Genomic DNA, 25,948 nt, shown 5'->3' with positions numbered 1-25,948 from the left:
TGTAGGGCACATGGTTTGCCCTGCACGATGGCATGTCATTGCTTTAGTGTAGGATGCTCTAGATAGGCATACATGTATTCACACTTGCCAATGCACCCATAGATGGGATTTAAACAGGGTTTATTTTGAAAATAAATTCCTTTAAACTTGTTTATTGTCTTTGATTCTTATTCTGAGGTCACAGGCAAACAAGAAAGCTAATTTGAAGCGTTTGAATTGATTATTGTGCACAAAATGTCATAACTCACATTTTATGGGATTTTGGTGTTTCAGGTGTGAAGGGGTTAAAATCTAAAATGGTCTAATGTGAAATCACATATACTGTACATATCCACCATCATGGATAAACACTGTAAAATCAAATTTAATGAATTTAGATCAAGCTTTTTACATGAAATGCCATAAAAGTCTATTTTGGGTGGATTTTTAGTGTTTCGGTCATTAAGGGGTTAATAACAAAAAATGCTCAAGGGATATCACTGGGCACCCTCTGGAATTCTTAATAGATGACCCCAAGCTACAAGAATCAGTTGAGAAAAAAACTTTTACCGACGAAACCGGGTTCACCCCCTCGGCTCCCGGACTAAACATAGAATGTTTTACTTGAACGTGGATTCATTCATGTGTTGCTGTTTTTCCCATCAGAATAATAATAAACTTATTAATAACGACATGGACAACGTTTCTTGCTTGTGTTCTCTTAGATGTAAGTCGCTTTGGATAAAAGCGTCTGCTAAATGACAGTAGCAGTAGTAGTAGTGGTGGTAGTATTAGTAGTAGTGGTAGCAGTAGTATTAGTAGTAGTAGTAGTAATTAGGGTTGCCACCTTTAAGAAATAGAATTAAGGGAAGCCCCATTTCAGCAGCGCAGGCACCAAAAAAAGGGACATCTCGAAAACTTCTAAACTGTATAGAAATGTGTTTATTTTATATAAAAAAAACAAAATGCTTTGATTTAAATTTTAAAGTGCTTTAATGGCATTGAACTTGCATTGTGCGATGCACAGTTGAATTTACTACGAATGAAGTTTTGCAATATATTCACATTTTCAGACCTTCACCTGTATATTATGACATCAATATATAAGAGCATAATATAACGTAACTTTTAATTCCCAATTACGTAAGGATTCCGTATTTTAAGGGACGGGTGGCAACTTTAGTAGTAATAGTAGTATTATAGCAGTATCGGTAGTAGTAGTTGTAGTAGTAGTAACAGTACCAGTATTATTATAGTAGTATTAGTGGTAGCAGGAGTAGTAGTAGTTGTAGTAGTAGTATTATAGCAGTAGTAGTATTATAATAGTAGTAGTAGTATTATAGCAGTAGTAGTAGTAGTAGTATTATAGCAGTAGTAGTAGTAGTAGTAGTAGTAGTATTATAGCAGCAGTAGTAGTAGTAGTAGTAGTAGTATTATAGCAGTAGTAGTAGTAGTAGTAGTAGTAGTATTATAGCAGCAGTAGTAGTAGTAGTAGTAGTAGTAGTAGTATTATAGCAGTAGTAGTAGTAGTAGTATTATAGCAGTAGTAGTAGTAGTAGTATTATAGCAGTAGTAGTAGTAGTAGTAGTAGTATTATAACAGTAGTAGTAGTAGTAGTAGTAGTATTATAGCAGTAGTAGTAGCAGCACCAGTAGTATTAGTATCAGTAGTTGTAGTAGGAGTAGCAGTAGTAGTACATCAGTATTATAGCAGTAGTAGTACTATTAGTAGTACATGAATCGTGTCTTGTTTTGAAGCCTCCGCCGGAAGTGCTGCTCCACACCGCGACCTTGACGGAGCTGAGTGAGGAGGCGTTCAGGGGAAACCTGACAGGAAGAACCCCAGAACCCGGAGTTATCTGTCCCCGGACTGTCCCCGCGGCCGGCCGGACCTCAGCAGCACTTCCCGCGGGGAGAGCAGCCCGTGGCCGAGGCGGGAACCCCCGGACCCGGGTCCGGGAAACCAGCGGGGGGGCTAGGCTAGGCTAGGCTAGCGCCCACACCAGGGGCTTAAAGTCTCTGAAAAGTTAGTGAGAGACCACCCAGGTCCAGCCCGAACCTCCGCCCGGAACACCAGGGGAACTCTGGGGCCATTCAGCGCTGATCCTCCCACCATGTAGGAGGAGAGCTGGCCTGGAGGGTCGGTGCTGCTAGTCGGGCTGTTAGCTGCTAGCTGCCAGGTGTGTGCTGCTGCTGCTGCTGCTCCGGTCCTGACATGCTCCGGTCCCGGACCCGGACCCGGTCCCGGGCCGGGGCTGCGGGCTGAGGGGGCATGGAGGCAGAGCCGCCGGCACCAGCAGCTCCATCAGCTCCAGCAGCAGCAGCAGCAGCTCCGCGGGCTTACATAACAGCAGGTCGGGGGGGGTTCGGACATCACCTCCTCCTCATCCTCCTCCTCCTCCTCTCAGCTGGCTCTGACAGCTGCAGACTGCTCTCTGCACACACACACACACACACACACACTCACTCACACACACACTCACACTCACACACACACTCTCACACACACTCACACACACACACACTGGGCCTGACGACAGCAGCAGCAGCATGGGAGAGGGCTGTTCCTGCTGAAGATGGAGACCAACCCGCTCATCAACGGTGAGACTTCCTGCTGCAGCCCTGCTGCTGTTTCTGTGCAGTTTGGAGGGAAGAGCAACAGGTGTGTGTGTGTGTGTGTGTGTGTGTGTGTGTGTGTGTGTGTGTGTGTGTGTGTGTGTGTGTGTGTGTGTGTGTGTGTAGGCTGCCAGGCCTGCAGGCGTGTCTGTGCATGTGCTTGTGTGTCTATGTGTGGTTTTCTTGAGGCCAACTGCTGTTTGGTCCTGATTTGTTTTGATTTTGCTTCCAGCAGCTTGCAGATACCTGCCGTCAGTGAAGGCCTGTTTTTACTGGTGGGTCTGGAGGGTTTGGGGGTGCAGAGGTGGATGGACGATTTCAGACCACACCAACATCTTTGTAGTGCTTAGAAATAGTGAATCCAGACGGCGGACCTAACTGGGACCTAATCTGAGATACTTCTGGCACACCTGTCTCAGTGATCAGAATCAGATCAGAATCATCTTTATTGGCCAGGTTCGAACATTGTCCAACAAGGAATTTGACTCCGGTAATTTCGCTTTTTAGGCAGTAAATAAACAAAAATAAACAAATGTGGTATTTGTTGACATATATACAATAAACATTTAAGGTGCAGCAGTTTGAGGTAGAGAAAGAAATACAGCTCTGAATAAAATAACCTATATACAATTATACAAAACAAATTATACAAAAAATACAAAAAGTGAGAGGTGCAGCAGAGTGAGGCAGACATGATTATTGCCGAAGGTGCTTGTTACAGCATGTAACTGATGTTGTAACAGATATTGTCAGCAGTTGCTATTTTTATTATTATTATTGCACGTTAATAACAATAATAATAATAATAATAATAATAATAATAATAATTAATTAGTTAATAATAATTGCACGGGATGGCACTGACAAGTGTTGAGTGGGCCAGATGTGGACCCAGATGTGGACCCAGATGCAGTGATGGCATGAGTCCTATGGGCAAGATTAGGCCCAAATGCCATAAACAGACTTTGACATGGGCTGTGGCCCAAAGGCCCAGATCCCTGAGGTGCTGTGAGGTGGGATTTGGCTAAATGGGAAAAATCCAGCTTCACAAACATGATGTCCATGTTCTTTTCTGGGGAAGATACTGTAGGTGAATTCTAGAGTGATTGTTATTGTTGTCATGGTTGAGTAAACTGTAATAAACCAGGAAAAACACTTTTGCTCTCTGCTCAGGTTGGACTCTTAAAAACCCCATAATAACAAAGATATCGGTCACAGAAATTCTGTTAGTTTTTCACCAACTCCATGACGACAACCGAAGAAAAGCTTCAGTCTCTGCAGAGATGTTTTGTAAGAGTAGAAAAAAGATGAAATATTAACTGTTTTAGGATATACTATAGTATTATTATTATTGATCTAGAGACTGAAGAAATATAATAACCTCTTAAAATGCATCAGAACCAGATACTGTTGAAGAACTGGACAAACCTGTGACATCATCCACAGGTTTCTGAAAAGTGCTTTTATGTAAATTTTTCCTCATGTTGCATGTCGCCATCTCAGAAATGGGTGGAGTGAACGGACCTTAAAGCCGGCTTGTCAGTCGCAGTTAACTATGATGCTAATTAATATTACTGTAGTTTCATTCTGATCAAATCTGTCCAAACATCCTCATTTCAAGTGTCGCTACAGATATAACATCTGAAAAATGGCGCTGCCAGACTGAAACGAGGAACGTCAGAGCTCCACTGGGACCTGTGGCAGCTGTGCTAGCCTTACAGTGTCGCGGCCTGTCTGACGGCAGGTCTCAGCAGACGTCTCCTTGGAATAGTCCGTCAGGGATTTGGCTGGTTCCCTCAGCTCATCCATGCTGGACGATTTGCTGGCAGACATTTGCTGCATCAGATGTCGCTTCAGTGGCGAGATGAGAAAGCTTGAGCTTAGCTGGTGGTCAGTTAGCACAAGCTGCTCGGTCTTGCCCCCCCCCCCCCAGAGAGAGATCAGGAGTTTGGTTATTTTTACTTGGTATCAACCTGTGTTTCAGAGTGACATATTTGTCCATGGGAGCAAGTTTGGCATGATGAAGTGATTTGGTTGGAAAGATGTTAGCAATATTTTTGTGTAACACAGGATCACAGGAGACGGTCATCTCTAAGGTGTTTCCTCCTCCACCTTCACCTGTTTGCTGTATTTGGACTGAACCTCACAAAGAGACTCAAGATGACAACTATTACACAATGAAACAATTGTAGCTAAGCTGCCAATCAAGAGGATATGCCTCATATTAGAAAACATTTTTTATATAGGAATAGAATAGTTGTAATGCATCATACTTGGAGGTATGTATGACATGCGTTGGTCACGTTGGTTGCATTGGTCACAAGCGTGTCATCTCTTAGCAGCGGACTCCACTTCTCCATCCAGGAAACAGGGAAAGAACCCTGCCATTCTCAACAGACCAACCAAGCCTGTGATGTAAAACGGCTGCGTTGCCATGGCGACATTGACGCACATGTGCATTCAGTGCTGAGATCTGACATGTTTCTGATGAGATGTGTGATGAGAACTAAAATAACCTAAAACTGACTAAACCAGTAAGACTTTGTCTTCGATCCACGTGAAGAATCGATGAATGAAGACACGCTGGAGCTGTATTAGATGTCTGCGTTCACATCCTGCAGCGGTTCTCGCTGCCAGCGGTGAATCTCTGCAGCTCTGACTGCGACTGCTGCTCCTCTGCAGGCATCTCGTCCCGGTCCTCGTCAGTTTTAGAAGTACAGCCGTTCTGATGCCACCTGAACCGATGCCTGAGACGTCACGAAAGCTGACGTACGTATGGCAAACTGTTTCTGGGATGTTTCCAGCCTCACTGACTTGAGTGCTCCGTTAAGCGGTGAATCCCAGACTTTTTGATGAGGCTGCTTGTTAAGGGTGATGAAGTCTTTCCTGTCGTTGCTGGGGCTTCCTGACGTTTTGCAGGGAGTTTCTGTAACTCCGGAGTTTGCTCCTCTCTGGTTGTATAAACCTTTCAAATGGCCGTTAATCCTACACCATTACATCCAGATTACGTTGCCTCTCTGTTGCCATAGTGTTAACCCCACGCACAAAACTCTCTACAAGGATGGACTGATTTGATTGGCTCTCTGTGACTCTTGGGTTTATTCAGTGACTTACCTGCAAAGCAAATTTAAATTAGATTTCTGGGCTATCTAGTTAAATGTTTATTTTGCTAGTAGGACTATACTGAGGTTTATTGCATTTATGTGGAAAATTACAACATAAAAATACATTTTTAGATTTTTATTTCATTTCTTTTAAAAACCATTTCCTGCTGTGTTTTTGTGAGTTAACGGGTTCATTTTTCCTTGTTTGTTTCCTCTTCAGACATTGATGAAACGCGTCCCATTTGTCTGGTTTGATCCATTTCCTGTAGTTTCCGGGTTGAGACGCCCGGACACGCCCCCGTCTTTAGTCTCATCAGTTCAGGAAAACATCTTTTTTTTAAAGAAGAACACAACTGTTACAGTATTTATTTTAGTGTTTGTTATTTTTAATGTATTTTTTAATTCTAGGTTTATTTGGATTTCAATGCAAGCTGCTACAACGTGCACCTGGGGACAAATGTTTAGCTTTTGTTGCTGCTAAAATACGACGCCAGGATGGCTCCGGTGTCACTGAAATGGCGTCCGCTCAGCTGAGAGGGGCAAGGACGCGTTTCCATCTCCTCAGATCTGTGCGGGTGAAATCCTGGAGTGGAAATGGCATTAATTCAGAAAAACTCCCAAATATGGAAGAAACATTTTTACGCTTCCAGAAGTTTTTTCGGCTGATTCAATAATCCACAAATTCTCAAAACTGTCATAGAAACGCTTTTTTTGGTATTTCCACGTCTCTGGCAGCGCTGGATGTGATGTAGTCGGTGACGTAGCCGGTCAAATCTAACGTCATCAACATTTCGTTTCTCTGGTTAGACTTCATTAATTTGATGTAGTTGTATTACATTCACTACTTAATCATTACTATGTTACGTTAGGACTTTACTTCTGAATGATCATCTGCTGCTTCATCATCTATGTTCTCAACAGCAATCACAGTCATTTCTCAAAAACTAAAGATGTTTTAGTCAATTTTCTTCAACGTTAAGATTTTCTTCTTCCTGAGCTGTCTTCATACCTTCTCTTCAGCCGTGATCACCGTTCCCGCAGAGGTCCACCGACTGTTAGGAGGTTTCTGTAATCCTGTGACAGATCCGAGTAGGCGCTCATGTCCTGCCCACAATGGACCGGTCCTCCTGGTCTTGTCCTCCCTCCCCCCTGTGCAGTTTAGTGGTTGCTTGTGGCCTTCTGATGGTCAAACGGCTGCTGCCTAGCCTGCAGGCTGCAGGCACCCTGCTGGTGTCCTCATCCTCGGGAGAAGCTGGAGGAAGATGTTAAAGAGTGCAGGTCCTAGATCACCTCTGGCCCCGGAGAGGTTGAGAGGTTGACAGAAACGGGTTTTTGTGTTGTCCCAAGCCTCTTTTCCTGAGGTTGCCAGGCTGTTTCTTGTAAACCTGCAGTGTGATTCAGGTCGAGTCGACTCTGAGGTGTTGCTGACCAGGCTCCGAGGCATCCCTCGAGCCAGGACCTGCCTGCAGCAGAAACGGCCCATCAACCCCTGGGACCTTCACTGACTGTCTGAGCTGGTGCTTCATGCAGGGCTGCGCTGATGGCGGTCCTCCGTTGGTGTGGAGGGCGGTCACCAATCCTCCTCACGCTTCATTTATAAACTGCATACTTTCCTCGAGTGACACAATCAATATTGAAAAAATGTCAGACTCTGGGTCAAACTACGTAGTTGTTGTGTCCCTATGAGGGTTCAGCTCTTTGCATCAGACTGGTTGTCATGGAAACATGAAATGGTTTCAGGTTTCATCAGAAGTGTACCCATGTGGTGTACAGGAATGGAGGAGGCTGTTTTCGTTTGTCCGACACCACCACCCTAAGTTTGTACCAGAACGCTGAACATACTACTGTTTTTTACCTTGTCTGCACACATATTAATGGTTGATACCATGCTGGTAAGTTTGTTTTTTTTTGGGGGGGGGGGGGGGGGTGACATCCACTGCTAAACCAGGAAGCAAGAACACATGGAGGCACACGTCGAGCACTGGAAATCTGCAACAAAAACCACAAATGAAACACGAAACCGACTCGAACCCGACCAAAACATGAGCAGCAATCGACCCAAATCTCGAGATCTAATCACAGTCTAAGCTTAACTACCGCGACTAACTAACCCCAAAAACTACAGAGCAAGCAGAGGGAACCCCCCAACAGGGCGACACCCGCGCGGGCCCGACAACAGAGGGCCCCAGACCCAGGCATCCCATTCATCTATTCGGTTTCTATTATAATAATAATATACTAACAACAATAATAACAATAATAACGATAATAATATTAATAACCATCTTTGTGTAATAATATTGATAAATTATTACATGAACATACTAATGTTAATGGACATAAACTCATCACTAGTACTGAACCGGTTCTGTGGAGGAGAACCCTGCTCCTCATCCTGCAGCATCCTGCCAGACAGACACCAGGACGTTCTGGCCCAGACCCGGCTCTCGGTTCTTGTTTGTGTTGGTGTGAATGTGAACCTGTGAATCCCAAATGTCTTCAAGTGGACGTGGTGGTCTCTTTTGGGAGCTGAAGTGCCTGTGAGCAGGGCGGCAGCAGACTCCTCGTCTCCCTGTGCTCACACTCCCCCCTGGTCTCTGTTTGCGGTGGTTACCATTGATGAAAGGTCACCATGGCGATGGTCTCCATGGCTGTGTACCAGGTCAGGCGCTTAGCTTAATTTCCATGGCAGAGTGGCGCGTTCAATGTTACTCTACCGTCTTTGTGACGCTCCCTTCACCACAAACCGGAGCCATCACTATTTTATAGCGGTATTGGTGCATTAAGCAACCCTTCGATGTCCTAATAAGGTATTAAACACAGGAAGTGAGCCCTCAAACGTAGTCCAGGTCTCCTCTGTGTTTACCTTCAGCCTCCGTAGGCGATGCTCTTCTCACGTCTGACTTCTGCCAGCTCATCTGGCATTGGCATTATGCAGCGCCAAACTGGACCTGACGGCTATTCCTAGTGAAGCAGAGTGGACGGTGACCCCAGAGATGTTAATGAACTGCTCCGCTGCGGTTCTGGTGGGACCACGGTCATTGAGCGAGGCTACAACTCCCAGCAGCTGGCACGGCTCTGCTAATCACGTGCATGTGTGATTGGGAGTGTGGACGTTTAGTTGACAGTATTCTGACTGATCTGGGACCAAGCAGCCTCTAATACCCAAGCGGTGGTCATTCTGGTGTATCCAGCTTGCAGGTTGTTCTTATAAGAGCTCGCCAAGTCCAGACTTTACTGAGGACAACACAGCCTGCACACAGCGCACCTGTCTGTCTCTAGGTCATCTGCATGCCATGCTCCTGGGATGGTCATGTGACTCGTCCTTGGTGAATCAGGGGAGGGAGTCTGATTAATCTGCCTCAGCGTTCCCAGCGGAGATGCGGGCTGTAGCAGATCAGTAGTTCTCGGTTATTGGGGGTGAAAGTCGCAGGGAGCGGGGGGGCCGGCTGAAAACAAACCTTTCATGGTTCCAACATGGATCTATAAGTAATTATTACAGCCGTAACTGTCTGAGACAAATTTAAAACAGTTCCTGTCAAAGTTCAAATCATGAGATGAGACAGTTTAAATTGCATATTTATTTATTTGTTAAAATCATAGAATGAAATAGCCGCTTTAGTTTCGAGCTGTTGTTCAGGTGTTATATCAGCAGGGCTACAGAGTGTTCATGACCCTCCTCCTCTTCTCCATCTGCCCTTCAGCCATGGACCCGTCCATCACGCTGTGGCAGTTCCTGCTGCACCTGCTGGAGGACCAGCGGCAGCGGCACCTCATCTCCTGGACGGGTGAGGACGGGGAGTTCAAGCTGATCGATGCCGAGGAAGTGGCTCGACTGTGGGGCCTCCGCAAGAACAAGCACAACATGAACTACGACAAGCTGAGCCGGGCGCTCAGATACTACTACGACAAGGTACCGCCCCTGCCCCTCTGGTGTGTTCTGCTCTCTCCTCTTGCTTGTGTTCAGACATGATGTGTGATGAAACCAGCGCCTCCAGTAGTCCCCAAGAACCTGGTTGGACGTCTCGTCCACCAGTGCTGCTGAGCCTCTAGCATGAGGAAAAGAGGGATGTGAACATGGTCCAGAAATACGGAGCCAAATCAAGGCCAAAAGTTTTGCTAATTTGAAAATAAAATTTTAACCTGAAAATTCAAGTTTTGATCATGAACCTATTTTTTTTTTCAGTATCAGATCTTTCTCAGTTTCAGATCTTTTTTTCAGTATAAAAGCAATAAACTGTAACATACCGTATCGGAATAAGTAGTTGGACTGCTATCAGAAGTAGGTGGTTATGACAAGGAATTACATTGAACGTAAAGAACCTCAGACACTGTAAATATGCTTGAATCAATGTTATTATTAAATAAACCAAAATAGATAGCAACAGTTGAGAAAAAAAAAAAAAAAAAAAAAAAAATCTAAAAGCCCAAAGTGACTTAATCAGTCACAGTTCAGAGTTCATATGCTCCCTGGGCTTAGCTCGCCATCGTGATAGTTTGAGTGGTGATGGAGGGGCTGTGTGGGTTATGGAGCTGAGGGCCTACCGTCCTGGTAGGTAAGCAACTGGCACATGCTCTCCGGGCTAGCTTAGCTCCCTGGGCTTAGCTCTCTGGGCTTGGCTCGCCATTGCGTTTTAAGTCATCCAAGATCATTCAGGTCTGACAAGAAACCTGGCCTGAACACAAAACAGGCCAATAATAAATAAAGATATTTCCAAAACAATAATTTCAAAACAGTTCTATAAATCATGCAAATCAAACAGTGTTTTTTTGCAAATCAATAGTCTTCAAAACCATGATCAAAATAACCAAAATCAAAACAACCAAACAAACAAACCAAACATTTCAAAACATAGTAACTCACCAATTCTCTATAGCTCATCAGCTCATCAGTAATGTCAGTGGGTCATTAGGAGTAAATGGAACCTAAAATGTGAATATTTGATAGTTAGATGTTTAGTTCAAATGCTGAAATGTTTGTAGAGAGAAAGCATACAGACCTGCCACAGCCAGTGATGTGCACCTCACTGTCTGTGGCAAAGTGATGGCTTTAAACTGTGGGTGTGGTGTAGTGGCAATCACTGAGTGGAACCTGGTGTGAGTGATTAAGTGAGTGAGTGAGCTGGTGAGTGTAGTAAGGTAAACACACACTTTTTGTAGTAGTGCAGTGGCACAACCACATTTTAACACTGAGTTACATATGCCAGACTGTACAGTTCAACAGCCACACTTTAAAGTTTTTCCACTTCCACATACTACCGTGAACGCATCGCAGTATCGTTTGCGATGGCGTCCGCTCCGCCAGGACAAGCCGCGGGCCCCAGCTGCAATTGCTTTTATACTGCGATTGGTGCCAAGTACGGTCTAAAACAGCTTTTTAAACAGAAATGTGTCAGTAATATCAGTTTTTTCCACTGCCAATCACGTGAAAATGGTGTATATACAGTGTTGAATCATACTTCTACTGATAACTTCTGCAACCTACGTTTCCTGAAGGCAACATTACTGAGGAACGTCCCCCGCCTTCTCTGTTCTGCTGTCACTCATGATGCCACGCCCCTCTCAGTTGATGCCACGCCCCCTACGCCAGATCGGGGCCAAAAGTCTGAAACTGAAAAAAAAAGAAGTGAAACTGAAAAAAAAGATCTGGATCTGAACCTGAAATAAAAAGATCTGAAACTGAAAAAAACATCTGATACTGAAAAAAAAAAAATTGAAACTGTAAAAAAATAAGTTAATGATCAAAACTTGAATTTTCAGGTTAAGATTTTATTTTCAAATTAGCAAAACTTTTGTCCTTGATTTGGCTCCATACAGAAACCACTATCTGGACCAAAGACTGTAAAACTGTCCCGTAGTCGGAGGACTCAGCAGTTCTGCTCCCACCCAGAGGTCTTCGTCCTCAGAGGAGGTGTTGCTTCTTTCAAAAAGACGGTGTTAAACCAGCCACTGCGTCCATCACGTGGCTTGGTAGCAGAGTCCAGGTTCTGAACTGGGCTGCCTGCAGTCCACATCCCACGCCAGCTGGAAACACTCGCAGCATCATGAAAGGGAAACCGGACTAAGAAGATCCTTGACAGTTGAGCAGGTCCAGTCTTGAACCAGACAAGTGGGACAACGTTCCTCTCCTAAAACCGGTCCAGGGTCCCAGGCACACATGGACCTCAGCTGATGTTCACCTCTGGATGCAGATCAGTTCCTCCCTGTGGACCTTTGATGGGTTTTCATGTTCTACTGTGAATTAAATCAGGTTCATGAGACTTGAGAAGCGTTTTAGTGGTGGTTGTGATTGCTTGGTTTGTCTTTTACTCTCTCACATGACTGAACACTTCTGACCTCTTCATCCAGCTGATCACAGTCGAGAACGAGCACGCTCACTACTGACGATTTGATCGTGCTGTCGTCTTCTTTCAGAACATCATCAAAAAGGTCAGCGGCCAGAAGTTTGTGTACAAGTTTGTGAGTCAGCCGGACCCCTCCCTGCCCGAGGGGGGAAGGGGCGCTGACGACAGCCAGAGGGGAGAAACCGCCGACCGTAACGGCCAGTCAAAAGGGCCAGGGGGTGTGGTTTCCACCTGTCCATCAAAGGCCTTACCTCAGGTACGTGTGACGTCAGTTAACAGTGAGAGCATTTAAAGGATGGGCGTCTGCAGTCGATTGATTGTAATAAAGCGTCAACATTCCAACTTACGGGTTAAAGCCAACAAGGAAACGCAAAAACTGCAGTTCTGGGTGAAATCACAGAGGGTGTGTCCGGCTCTTCTGATGGAGTCTTGTTGTGGTCCACAGCGTTCGTCGCCCTGCAGCTCCCAGAGGAGCTCCAGGAACGACTACATGAAGTCCGGTCTGTACTCCACCTTCACCATCCAGTCCCTGCAGACGCCACCCAACCCACGGCCGGTCAAATCAGAGCTCCTGCTTCAACAAGACTCCGGCCCTAAGGTTGACCGCACATCCAGAGAGGTGAGAGTCATGAAGACGACCCCAGCAACACCACAGTCAGGAACCATTTCTTCATCATTATACCCTGCCAACCACTGCTCCTCTTCCTCCCCTCCAGGTTTGTGTCGTCTCAGACTCATCCTCTCCGACTGGGGATACTGCTCTCCAGGTGATCATACCTCAGACGTCTCCATGTCAGACCCCGGCACTGAGCCCGCAGATACCAGCCAACTCCACCAGCCAATCGCAGGTCGGTAGCAGACTTTCTTCGTTACGTCACCTGCCATCGCGGTTCCTAGTGCAAACGCGTTATAAAGACGTCTCTAAGTTCAGACACCTCAGTGGAACATGGGTGGGATGCCGGGAGGCCGTATGTAAACTAGATCAGGACGTGTTTATCTATCTCAAAGTCGAGGTCCATGAAGTTGCGATGCCGCCGGCCACCGCCGTCAGGCAGGTGAGCGTAGTACGTCTTTGACAGGTGAGAGGATCTAGCGCCTCCACTTCGCCGCAGCGCTGGAGACCTGCTGACTTGAACTGCACCGGCAGCGGCGGCTGCAGGGTGTCCGCTCTTCCAGCCCAGTTTTTAACGCCTTAGATGCATCTGCGTCTTCTGAGCATGCTCAGAAGGGTGATGCTTTAAGGCGGGGGTCCTGTGTAGGGCTGGGTATCGATTCAAATGTCAAGAATCGATTCGATTCCGATTCTTAATATTCAGAATCAATTATCATGATTTGATTCGATTCAATATTGATTTGGCTTAGTGTTATTTAAAATGTTTTTTGAGCTGTTGCCTGAATTATATGACTGTAAAATAACTAGTGAAATAATAATTTCACAATAATTATTGTGAAATAACTAAGAAATAAATAACTCAAACAGGCCTTTCAATATCCATTTAAAGTGCAAAAAAGAAAGAAATTGCAACAGTTCATGCAGTAAACAAATCATTAGCTTATCTAATTTATTCTGTCACCACACACACATATTGCCATGAAGCACCTGGCATTTTTCAGTGTCTTGACAAACTGTGTCCGACTACTGGGATTAAAGTTATCCTGGTGAAAATGATGGAGAAAAAAAAATCAATAAAAAAAAATCGATCTTTAGACATAAGAATCGATTTTTAGGAATTAATATGAGAATCGATTTTGAATCGGAAAATCGATTTTTTCAACACAGTAGTCCTGTGTGTTCTACATGTGTCCCTGCTTCAACACACCTGATCCAGGTTCCCCGCCCCTGGTTTAAGAGCATAACAAATTATTTTCCCTCCTCTCTCCTTCACAGAACCCACCAGGAGCCCATCTGTGTGACCCTCCCCAGATTTACCTCACCAATGTTGGAGACCCATCCTCCCTCACTCCCCTCCTTCCTCTTGCACCTGTCGGGGGGGCGGGGACCCCCCCCGGGCCGCAGCAGGACGACTGCAGCGTAGTCACCAACGCTGCCACATTCCCCTCACACCCCCACGCTGCTCCGCACCCGACTCACCCTCCACCGGTCTTCGTCATCATCAATCCGCCTTCAGCCCAGCAGCCCCCACCTCACCAGCAGCACGCAGCGATCACAGCTGCTCCTCCCCCCGCCCGTCCCCCTCCTCCCCCCATCATCATCAAAGAGGAGAACCTGCCGTCAGAGGTGCTGGAGATAGTGACTCTGGAGAGGGAGCAGGGCGAGGAGGTGAGGGGGGGTGTGTGTGTCCTGTCGGGGGGGAGGGGGAGTCTGGTGATGCTGCATAACGATTTCAGATTCCATAAGAAGACGCATGTTTTATTCCAGGTTCCTCAGCTTATCTGTGGATCAGGAGAACCAGAGCCCCCCCTCACCATCGTGGAGAGCCCACCCAGCACCGAGCCCGAGGTTGAAGTTGAGGGGGGAGCAGGGGCGAGCAGGGGGGGCACCAAAGACTCGCAAACAGGTAAAAGGAGGACCGAGCACAGGAGGTTCATACCTGTCTGGTCACATGATGTGTTCGTTCAGAGGAGTTCTGACGTCAGACCAAGGGCTGAAGGTTTCCTGTGTCTCCCTGCTACCTGTCAGCAGATGTTTGTCCAGGTTCCAGATGTTCCTGCCCTGCACAGGTTCATGAGAAAAACACCCGCATCATCTCCACATCACACTTTCTGTCTTTCTATCCTGTCAGATTCCTCCGACCCTCCGGTGACCCCCTCCACAGCGGTGACCTCGCCCTCCGACGCCGCTCCTCCCAAAGCCAAGAAGCCCCGGGGTCTGGAGCTGCCCTCCTCTCCCTCCCTCCCACCCGGCCTTTCCCTGGATAAGGTGAGCAGACGTCCGCCGCGCTCCGACGCTCACCTTACTGACCGTATGCAAGGCTGTGACATCACTTCCTGTTCCTTCCTTCAGGTGAACGCCGCTGTCAATAGTTTACTGGCTCCTGGATCGGCAACCAACACGCTCACGCCAACCGTCATCACCTCCCACGCTCTGGTAAACTCCTGTGCATGTCAGCTGTCAAACATCACTCTGATGGTTCCAGCTCAGCAGCAGATGCTTGTCATGTGACTGAAACTTGTTCTGTCATCCGTCTGTTATTCAGACGTCATGTTAAAAACCTAAAAAACTAAAGATGTCGATCTGAGAAATGGTAGTGGGGGGAACTTGTGAGCAGCAGATGAGCCACAGGTGCAGGTTTAAGAAAGAAGAGGGAGAGGACCTGAAAGAAGAGGGAGAGGACCTGAAAGAAGAGAGAGAGGACCTGAAAGAAGCGGTCCTGGAGTTTGGTCCTGGACTCAAACCAGTAAAAACCTCTGAGCTTGTTTTGTGTCTTTCAGACTCCCGTCCTGCTGACCCCCAGCGCTCTTCCCTCCACCATCCACTTCTGGAGCACACTCAGTCCCATCGCTCCTCGCTCGCCGGCCAAGCTCTCCTTCCAGGTAACGCACTGATCCCACTGAGCACACGACCCCCACACACTCCCACACACTCCCACGAGGACTCAGAGCTCACACCGACCCCCCTGCAGTCAGCTGATGAGGAAGGTGAGGCTGGTTCATAGATCATCCAGCTGCTGGGTCGCACAGGAAAGAGCCGTGAAGACCAGTAGATGTACTGTGATCAAGATCTGCAGGACCTGGGGCCAGATTCACCAATATGTTCTTAAGAACGATCTTAAGAAATGTCTTAAGATCTAAAATTAAGAAGTTCATAATAAAGTTCTTAAGTGAAATTCCTCAATATTTTCTTAATAACCGTCTTAAGAACTGTCATTTCTTACGAATTTCTTATTTTTCCTATTTAAGAACTTCTTAGAATATGTCATTGCATTGCACGCGCCAACAAACAACATTTATACAGGTAGTTTGCGTCTTAACCGTCAGTCACTTACTAAACATGGAGAAGGAGAAAAGGAGATGCAGGAACTTTTCAAGGCAGGAGCTTGAGGTTATGGTGGATGAGATTAATGTGCAAAAAAAATTACTATTGGGGAAAATTAATAATAATTAAAGGAGCTTGAGGCTCCTTTTAAGAAATGAGACTCTCTAGCGCCACCCTTCACCACGACGGCCGTCGGGGGTACTGCAGCCAACAGTGAAGCCGGCACGGGAGAACGGGGAGAACGCGCATGCAGCGTCATGTGACGTCACATCCGCAGGGCAGCACGGGAAATTCCGGCCCGGAATTGCAGCACATTTTGCAGCACAAAGCCTGTTCAAGGCAACGGAGAGATACACTAGAGGGCTCATTCGTTTTGGTTTGGAACGCTTCATCTGACATTATTACTAGAAAACTTAAAATGTATACCATTTTTTTTTTCATAAATCCTGCCTCAATCCTGCCTCAAGCTCCTTTAACTACCATGCTAACTAACATGATAACAAACAGTTAACAGGCTCTTTGTGTAATTAATTACAAAGTATATCCTCAAACTATGACCTACTAGTCTAAACTAGTCTAGTCTAAACTTATAACCTTTTCACAGAAGAAATTTAAGACGGGTCAAGGTTGTTTGAAAGTTAAGAAAAAAGTCAAGAACAAATTTGAGAACTTTTATTTCAAGAATACCATTTATTCTTAAGTTTTTTCTTAAGAAGAAACTTAAGAAGAAAGTTGAGAAAACATTTAAGAACTTTTTTGGAGAATATGACTTCTTCTCTTTTTTCTTCTTAAGACTGTACTTAAGAAAAATGACACTTAAGATGACTTTTTTTCTTAAGAATGTTTTGTGAATCCGGCCCCTGATCCCTAAAACAAGTCGTCTCGTGTTAACAGAGTTGTTGCTTCATCATATTATTCTCTGTGGTGGAGGAAGGGGACCTCAGCAGAAGCACGTTTTCTAATCCGCACATATGTGCAGCACACCCACACACACAGAGCTCTGCATGTACCTGAACCTGATCCAGGACACAGACCGGCCTCTCTGGACCCCGGCTCACACCAGAACGTGGTTCATGAAACCAGACCTGAACCCCTGAACGGGCCTGTGAAGGTGCCGCCCCAGACCGAGCCCCCAAACCCGGTCTGGGACGCGCTCGTGAGGTCTGAAACCCGGCTCGGGCCCAGCAGAGAGCGAAGAGCAGATACTGAGCAGATACTGCGTCTCTGTGGGTTTCTGGCTCAGCTTTTCCTCCATCTGTCATCTGGTGACGGTATTGGAGGGCCAGTTCTCTCAAACTGTTAGCAACCTGAGGTTTCTTCCTCTGATTCTGCTGATGGCAACAGTCTGAGCCCAGTTCACACATGCACATTCGTCCCATAGTGCACGACCACTGCAGTCCAGGTGTCTCTGGTGATGCGGCAGAAGGGATGGAGGAAGTGGCTGAGCACCTCGCTGTGTTTCCTGCCGTCTCATTTGTCCATTCAGTCCCCTGCTATCTGATGCGAGTCTTAAGTTTCTGGTTGAACGACGGTAGATGGGACTTCATCTGTCCCGAGCCGTGTGTTCAACCACCGGTCAGAAGAGGAACATGTGCAGCTTGGATGAGCTGTGGTCCACGAATATTCAATACTTTTACTCATTAGTGAGGTTTCATCGTTTCTCCTGACTGGCGCATCGACAGCAGCATTAGCAGCGGCGTGGTAACTAAAACCGTGCCGTTAAAGAACATACGCCACGGCTTAGAGCAGCGGCCTGTTTTCTGCTCTGTGAATGTGTTGTCCCTCTTTGTCGCCTCCTTGTGGTGCAGAATGTCACACTTCCATCTTTGACCGAGTCTGCTCTCCTGAACGAGTGTTCGGCAGCTCAGACGATGGAACGCAGACGTCCTCAACGTTAATGACATGAACCTGAATGAATGAAAAATGAATGAAAATATATTTATTTCGGTCAGGTCATTCTTAATGTAGACACCAACTGAAAGCAATAGTTCACATAAAAAAAAGAGAGACCTAACCGAAAAGGAATAGGCTGAAGCTATTGCTTATTTACGCCTACCCTTCTCACATGATCAACTTATTCAGATCAAACATACAAAACATAGTACAAAAAAATAAATCATATTGTTTACACAATCCCGAACATAATTCCGTAATAGTATCATCTACTGGATCCCTCATATTTTTCAAACACATTAAACTTAAACAAACGTTTGAATGCATGAATCGACTGGCACATCTTCAATTTTTCATCAAGTGCATTCCATATATTTACACCCCTTACAGTAATACATTGATCTTTAATTTTAGTCCTAGACTTTGGTTTTTCAATCATACGTTTCCCTCGAAGCTCATATCTACTTACTCTTATTTTAAACATGCTTACAATTTTACTAGGTAACAATCTGTTGAACACTTTGTTTTATTATCAATGCTATTTTGTATTCCACTAAATCCATGAATTTAAATGCCCTTAATTTAATAAATAGTTCATTTGATGGTTCTCTATAACTTGATTTTGTGATAATCCTTACCGCTCTTTTTTGAAGAATAAAGATCGGTTTAGTATGAGTAAAATATGCACTCCCCCATATTTCTAAACAGTATGTAATGTAGGGAATAAACATAGTGCAATACAAAATATATAAAGCACGCTGGTTCAACATATCTTTTACCTTGTATAATATGGCTATCGATTTAGCTAATTTAGATTTGACATGTAACCCTTAATAACACAGAATCAGTTTTATCACCTGAACCTGTGAACTTGAGACAATGTTTTTGTGTCTGTCCTCTCCAGTTCCCCACCAACGGCAGTAATCAGATCCACATCCCAGCTCTGAGCGTGGACGGCCTCTCCACACCCGTGGTTCTCTCTCCCGGCCCTCAGAAGCCCTGAGCTCCCACCTGCCTGGCCGGACCAGCCCCCTCCCCCTCCTGGGAGTCGGAGGAGACCTGGATCTGGACTGAAACCTCCAGCACTGCTTGCCTGGGAGGTCTGATGATGATGTGGAGGCTCGGACTGGTAGAGAATCGGACAGAATAACGGGCTCAGCTGATTCTTTTTAAACGTGTAGGTAGCAGGTCAAGCTCCGCCTCCCCATCGTCTCCTTCAGAGGTTCGTAGTGACGCTCAGCCTCCGGGCGGGGGGCGCCGTCAGGAAACCTGAAGAATCCCCAACGTCAGGACCGACGGCATTGAGAGGAGGGGGAGGATCTTTACCTCTGGTGTTTGTTTTGTTCTGAAACCATGGCAACAGCTGAGGGATGTGGCTGGTGGATGACAGCAGACGGCTGGAGGTCAGCGGCGGTCTGTCTGAAGCGTTGGAGGCGGATCTTTTCAGGGCTTTCTGCGCTGGTTTATTTCCGTGGCCTGTTGTCGGGGGCACTTTTCTCAGCAGATTGATTTCTTGTTTTTTTTTTTTTACCTGTTTATTCTGAACCAGCCGCGACGTCTTCACGCCCCTGGTAGACGTTTCTTTCAGCTCCAGGAGAGGCGTTCCAGTTGAACTTTTGTTTGTTCTTTCAGAAACAACTTGGAAGGCCATCGAAGGAGCGTTTTCTTTGCTCTCGTTGGCTGCTTTTTAGGCCACGCCTTTCTCCAGTTATGCACGGCATGTCATTGGACCGAGCTCCTCCGTGTCATGTTGAGCTGATCAATCACAGAAGAACGATGCTGGCTGTGATGGAGGTTTAATCAGCCAAGTTCTTTCTCTCTAAAAGCCTCTAAATGTGACAGGTTTTGTATTTTATTGAGCACACGGTCACATTCCTTTGGTTTTACCAAGTTTAACTGGTTTTATGTCATCGATTAGTGGCTGATCATCATCAGCGGTGTTAAGGTGGAGCAGCCTGGGTGAATGAATGTGTAAATATTGAGCTTTGTTGCTGAAGGCCTCAGATCCACAGACTCGTAGACCTGCAGAGACTCGAGTTCCCCATCTGAGACGCCGCCGGAAGAGATTCTCAAAGCTCCACGCGCCAGAGTGATGTGGATGTTGCGGCGGTCGAGTCCGGTGGAGAGAACACCAACATCAGACTCACCTGTGACGAGAAAACCGCGGCCTTGAAGACAGAAACACAGTTTGAACAGAAGCGAGACAATCAGTTAGATTAAATCAATGTGTTTAACATAACATAAACTGGTAACTGCAAGACCTGCAGAGACCAGAACCAGCTGTTGCACTTTTCCACAGACTCAAGCCTGGAAAAGATGAGGACGATGGAGAAAGTGAAACCTGCAAAAAGAAAGCAGAGCTGCCTGTTTCCATGGAGACCGTTTAAACCCAGGATGTTGCATGTTTTTTCTCATTAGCGTCATCTCGTTTCCGTTTTCCCTCCAGACCTGAAACTCGTCCCAACCAATGTTGGGGTAAAAACCTTCTTATCATGTCTCCGTCCTCTTTCACACCCGTGACACCGAGGACAGCAGGCCACGCCGACTTCAGGAGTCATTTTATGTCGCTGGCGTGTGTAGATGCAGTTTTACGATTGTTTACGTTCTTATCGTTTCTTGTGGAACGCCGTCAGCTGGAGTGTTTGTTCGGATTCAAAGTCTGCAGCTGGACGGGTACGTTTGAAACCCCCTGATGTGTTCAGGCTCCGCCCATTTTATCGAGGACCCGTCCACTGTGACATAAAACTTTCACAGAATGCACTTCGCATCAGCCAACAGAAGTGATGGCGGCGGGAAAGTTAAAAGGAGTAAAAATGAACGTCAAAACGTTGACCTTATTTACAACGGCTGAGGAGTCCGGTCTGAGTCGAATCAGGGCTCAGATGGTTTGTCTTTATCTTCATGAGTCCTCCGATGTTCCAGCTGCAGAAGAACCCAACCGGGTCCTCCAAAGCACCCTCTCCTCTTTTACTTGTCGAGACTGAACCGCCTGGTACACAAGTCCTAATTTGAGGTCCTACTTGGTACTGAAAACCAGTTGGCTGTTGAAACGTACATGGAGCAGATGTTGATCTAACATTTCAGTGGACTTTTCTGCAACAATGCTGCCATCACAGAAGCGGAAACAAGCACGACCACTGATGCGACCGCAGACTATCACTAAGTCTGGATTCTCAAGGCAGAAGAAGACGGTCTGGCCGATCCGTTTCCTCCGTTCTACAAGACCCACGGAGACCAGATCCGGAATACCGATGGAGAAATAAATCAGTGTCATCTGCATATGACCTGACAGAAGTCCTTATACAGAGTCGTGGGGTACTCCTCAGTAGGTGCAGTAAATGTCCATCCAGATGCCGTCAAGTCCAGAGACATCTCCTCTGAAAAAGTTAAACATCGATCAACAGTGTTGAGGCATCTGGGGTTCCTGGGATGGTTTGATGAGATTCTGCTCTGTAGAAGAACGTTTTCTTAAACATTTTAGTGATTTTCTCACGTTTGTTTTCAAAATGGAGATCTTCTGTCCATCTTTAAAGGGGACCTATTATGAAAAACACGTTTTTTCTTTCTTTAACATCTATAAAGTGGTCTCCCCTCAGCCTGCCAACTCAGAGAAGGAGGAAAGCAACCACATTCAGCAGTGTCTGTACAGCAGCCCGGATGAGCCATCCAGGCTGATGTGGCTTCTACGAGCCGTTCACCAAAATGCGATTTACATCGGTTGGCCTCCGATGCATGAAACCACGCCCACAACTAACTCTGGCCGGAACAACAACAACAACTCTGCCGGCCGGAGCTTCTGCCATTTTTTCGTAGAGGTGTATGTGTTATGTGATATTCAGGCAGCACAGAGCCTCATTATCATAGCCTCCCCGCCCACTCAGAATCCCACATTGATAATGAGGTTAGAGAATGGGAAGATAAAGACATGGCTCAGAGGCTGAATTTCTAATTTAATTAGCAAAAACAATCAAAAGCTTGTTTTTAAGACATTCAAGGCCTGTTTAAAATAGGTATTAGATGTCATAATAGGTCCCCTTTAACTCCTCAGAGGCTCTGCCTTTTCGTTAATGCTTCTGTATCAAGGCATGAAGGTCACCTGACCCTACTTGTGCTACGTGTTTCCAAAGACTGGTTTTTAGAAAACATTGGTGTAAATGAACAAAAAACATTGAGTAGAAAAGCATGAATATGTTGGGTTGAGACGGTCTGCAAGGAAACGGCGGTGAAAGCTACCAGAGGAGCGCCGCGGCGTCCTTCCTCACTTTGTTCCAGCCTTTTCTGATCTACACTTCAACAAACAACGTTCACAACGAGGCTGAACTGTGTCCACACACACTCTAATTTAAAAAAGACTGTTCTTACTATTGTTGCTCTTGATGCTAGCTGCGGTTGCCTTGGCAACCCGATTCGACTGTTTGTTCATCTGCAGGTTGCTGTTGTTGCTGCTGTAAATTTGTTTCTATGCTTCTGTGTGACAACGAGGCTGACGCCCACAAGCACACACACAGACACACACAGACACACACACACACACACACACACACACACACACACACACACACACACACACACACACACACATATACACCAATGCACACGCACAGCTGGAGCTTCAGGAACTGTGTGAGACTGTTTACCAAGTTTGTTTGACTCGACTGCATCTGGACAGGAAGTTGAACGCCACAGCGTTTCACTGCGGTGGTGTAGATCCACTCAGGGTGATGATGGATCCACCCGTTCAGTCGGACCGAACCAAACCAGAACCTTGCGTCAGCCTGAGTTTGGCTTGGACTCATCTGTGTGAGTTTAGCCTCGGATCAGTTCCTATCGCCAAGATTTCCCAGCTTCAGCGGTGCCGTAAATGCAGCACCAAGCCATCGTGTTGGACTGTTCTCTTCGTTACAGCATGACTCTATTTTTTTATCAGAGTACTTGTTTATATTGTGTACCAAGTTTAAAGAATGACAAAGCCTTAAAGATTTAAACGCAGAAGAAAGATGTTTTTTAAAGATTTTACGCACCGTGCATCTTACAGAGCATGACCAAGAAAAACAAGCCATTTATGCTCAAAATCATCGACGTATTTGACATGAACTGAACATTTGTTTCCTCACCAGCACAACACGAAGAATGTCTGCCTTGATTAGTAACAGCATTGCATTCTGGGTAAAAGTTCAAGCAAAGCTTTTGGCTTTTTCTGTTAAAAATAAAGCAGCTTCAGGAGGAGGAGTTGAAGCGTCAGACTTTCAGAGATGTCGCAGCGTTTTGTTGCACTACACGTGAATGCCCTGCAGGTGGCAGCAGACGCCGGAGCCCCGTTCAGGCTGGATGCATCGGTGGGGGTGCCACGTGGTTGTTTTCCTTTTCTTCTTTCAGTCTGCCTCTGCTGCACTTTCTAGCAAACAAACAAGTTAAGTTGATGTCATTGAGTCGTCACTTTTATTCAAGGACGGAGGAAAGAAGGACCGGTCCTGGTCAACTGCAGCATAGTGACACCCAGCAGGGTCTGGGTCCCGTCTGGGGTAAAACTGGGCCTCCCCGTGACTTGGGCTTGAAATGTCATAGGTCCTTATTAAAGGTCCACAAATGGGACGTCTATGTGGCCCCAAATACAAGGGCCCCATGAGGGACACTAGTGGACTCAGTTTCCATGAGTCCCTTATAGTTTTAAAAACTCATGCCCCATATTAGAGGCTACGCCTGAAAACCAGGTAGATCCCCGTCAGAGTCCGTACGGACAAACGGGTCGGACTGCCGGGGAACCTGAGGGAAAACTCACATGGGACCCATTTTGCAGCTTACTTTTATCTCAGGTGGGGCCCAGGTATGATCGGTGCTGGAGAGACGCCAAAGTAAACGACTAGACGGGTACAAAGACAACAACACGAGTCTTTTATCAGGAAATTAAACATTAAGATGTGTTGGTCTCGATGACTGCTCTAGCTTAAATCAGTACCCTTGCTGTCTGGTCACTCTCAGACTTGGGCTCGTGCTAGACTCCTTTCTTTGTCCCAGTAAAAATCCAGTCCGTCCGATGGGATGGTGTCTGCTTTCAGCTTGTTAGCGCCGGCCTTTTCTGGTTGGCCTATTACACCTCACACGAAGCAGTTGACAACCTTTGGTGTCTCTGCTGTAGGAATTTGGAGCAGCGGTTCACTGGACAGACCCGAACCCGGGGAGCTGTGTAGCGGGCCAGTTCCAGGGCAGTTAAACGTTTACCTTATCTCAACCACATCTTCTGGGTTAGTCCAGCTATGATAACTTTGGTTCAGTCCCATTAACGGTTAAGATATTACCATTTAATCTTAGCATTTAAAACTGGTTTCAGTCGGACAAATGCAATAAAAACATGATTGAAACGTATATCTGAGCATCATCTGCATAACAGTGAATGTTTAAGCCATGCTGCTTGGTAATAGTTGATGGGAGAGTGAAAAGTATTGGTCCCAAGTCCGGAACCTTGTGGAACACCGAGACCACCTGTGGTGTGGAAGAAAGATGCCTTCATAGCTGCAATCTGCTGGTAAATCCGACTTAAACCAGGCTAATTAGTTTCCTGTAATCCTTATGCTAATCAGTGCTGAGACCAGAACCGGCACAAATTCTGGTCCGTCCGAGGTCTAGAGGGACCAGCACAGACACCAGTCCAGCATCTGAGGTGACTGAACTGAGACGTCTGCAGAGGGGACAGGTGTTTTTCCTCATTCGTTTCTCAAAGACCCCCCCCACCACCACCACATTTTTAAGGTCTGAACGGGGCTTCATCCAGAAAACGGGCATCTCCAAGGTCTCACAGTTAGACGCACTACTGCGATGATGTTGAGACTTGGTAAACTGGTCCAGTTTTCTGTGTCTAATGATCCAGAATCACCTTCACAGCTGTGCTTTTTCATGTTTGAAGAAACGCTTTGCTTGCAGGGTTTTAAACGTCTTCAGAGTGTTTAACGGAGACTTCAGACGAGAGCCAAGTTTCGTGTGGATTCAAGAAATGTTTTGGGAGCAGGTGAAGCTTGCTCCCAGCTGTAACAAACACTGAAATTCCTCGAAGTTTCCTGATATTTGTAACCTCCAGTGAGGGGCCGTCAGGTGATCCGGAGCTTCCTGTCCGACTGGTTAGAGCTTAGAGCTGCAGTTTGTCCTGCAACAGTTTCAGGATGTTGACGTACTTGACTGTGGGCGGGGGCTGAGGCGTAGCAGCGGGTCCACCGAAAAACATCAGGTCCTGAAGCAAGAGTGTAGTACAGGACGGTACAAATGGCCTCCTGATTAGGCGAGGTTTGGTCTCCACAAGGACACTGGTCTCAAGGTCAGAACTGAAATAAGTCATCGTGAGGTAGCAAAAACCGGTGTGTACACACACACTTTGCTACACTTTGCGCTGCTCCAGCCGTTTATCTGACGCTGCATTTAAACTGCAGGTCACAATGTCAAATTCTGATCATCTTTAAAAAGCACTTATTTTCTTGCAGTTTGCAGCAAAAATGCACCGAATTGACTGAATGTGAGCACAGCAGCGCTACAGGTAGTCCTGTAATGTCGGTGAAGGTATCCGTTGTTCGACTGTCATCGGCTCCGCCTCACACCACATCTGCGTTATTTGCTCTGTTGCCATGTCCCATTTCAAGGGAACCTGAAGCAGAGCAGATCCCATGATGCACTGCTGCAGGGTGAGATCAGGCAGGAAGCTCCGGACGCCTCTTTGTTTCTGGAATCTTCTCTGTACATACGTGAACTCTCCGTGTAACCTGAACGTGTGGGCCTGTATGACGTGTACCATGTGACAGGCCTGACACATGACGTGTTGTTTCTGTGGCCTGACGTCGTTCCCCAGAGCCGTGTGACCCCGCCCATCCTCGGCTGTGCCGGCCGGGGAGTTGATTGATGTAAGGGCCGGGGTCTGAATTTATTTTTCTGGGACTGACTTATAAGTGTTTAACATGTTATTACTGGAAATGTTGAAAAGAAGCTATTTTTTATGAACATAACTTTAACTTTCAGAGTTGTAAATGTTATTTTCTACAATGTTGCACACACACACACACACACGCTGGGAGGACGGTAATAAAACAATTTAGT

At 46.2% G+C, this 25,948-nt stretch overlaps 1 protein-coding gene across 1 annotated transcript; it reads left to right on the top strand.

Annotated features, from left to right (window-relative positions):
- The first annotated feature begins 1,751 nt into the window (after positions 1-1,751).
- Positions 1,752-25,948, top strand: elk1 (ETS transcription factor ELK1). Its single transcript, XM_061735695.1, has 11 exons — positions 1,752-2,579; positions 9,403-9,611; positions 12,113-12,298; positions 12,488-12,661; positions 12,759-12,890; positions 13,931-14,323; positions 14,423-14,561; positions 14,787-14,923; positions 15,008-15,091; positions 15,436-15,537; positions 18,777-25,948. The coding sequence occupies exons 1-11, from the start codon at positions 2,555-2,557 to the stop codon at positions 18,873-18,875; spliced, it is 1,680 nt and encodes a 559-aa protein (XP_061591679.1). The 5' UTR covers positions 1,752-2,554; the 3' UTR covers positions 18,876-25,948.

The sequence above is a fragment of the Cololabis saira genome, chromosome 12 (genome assembly GCF_033807715.1).
Source record: "Cololabis saira isolate AMF1-May2022 chromosome 12, fColSai1.1, whole genome shotgun sequence".
Taxonomy (NCBI): domain Eukaryota; kingdom Metazoa; phylum Chordata; class Actinopteri; order Beloniformes; family Belonidae; genus Cololabis; species Cololabis saira.
The sequence above is the reverse complement of the archived record's forward strand: the minus strand, read 5'-3'. Positions and strand labels throughout refer to the sequence as shown.

Coding starts and splice junctions, on each gene's coding strand:
- elk1 (XM_061735695.1), top strand. CDS start 2,555: ATGGAGACCAACCCGCTCATCAACG. Junction 9,612..12,112: donor TCAGATACTACTACGACAAG/GTACCGCCCCTG, acceptor GTCTTCTTTCAG/AACATCATCAAAAAGGTCAG. Junction 12,299..12,487: donor CATCAAAGGCCTTACCTCAG/GTACGTGTGACG, acceptor TGTGGTCCACAG/CGTTCGTCGCCCTGCAGCTC.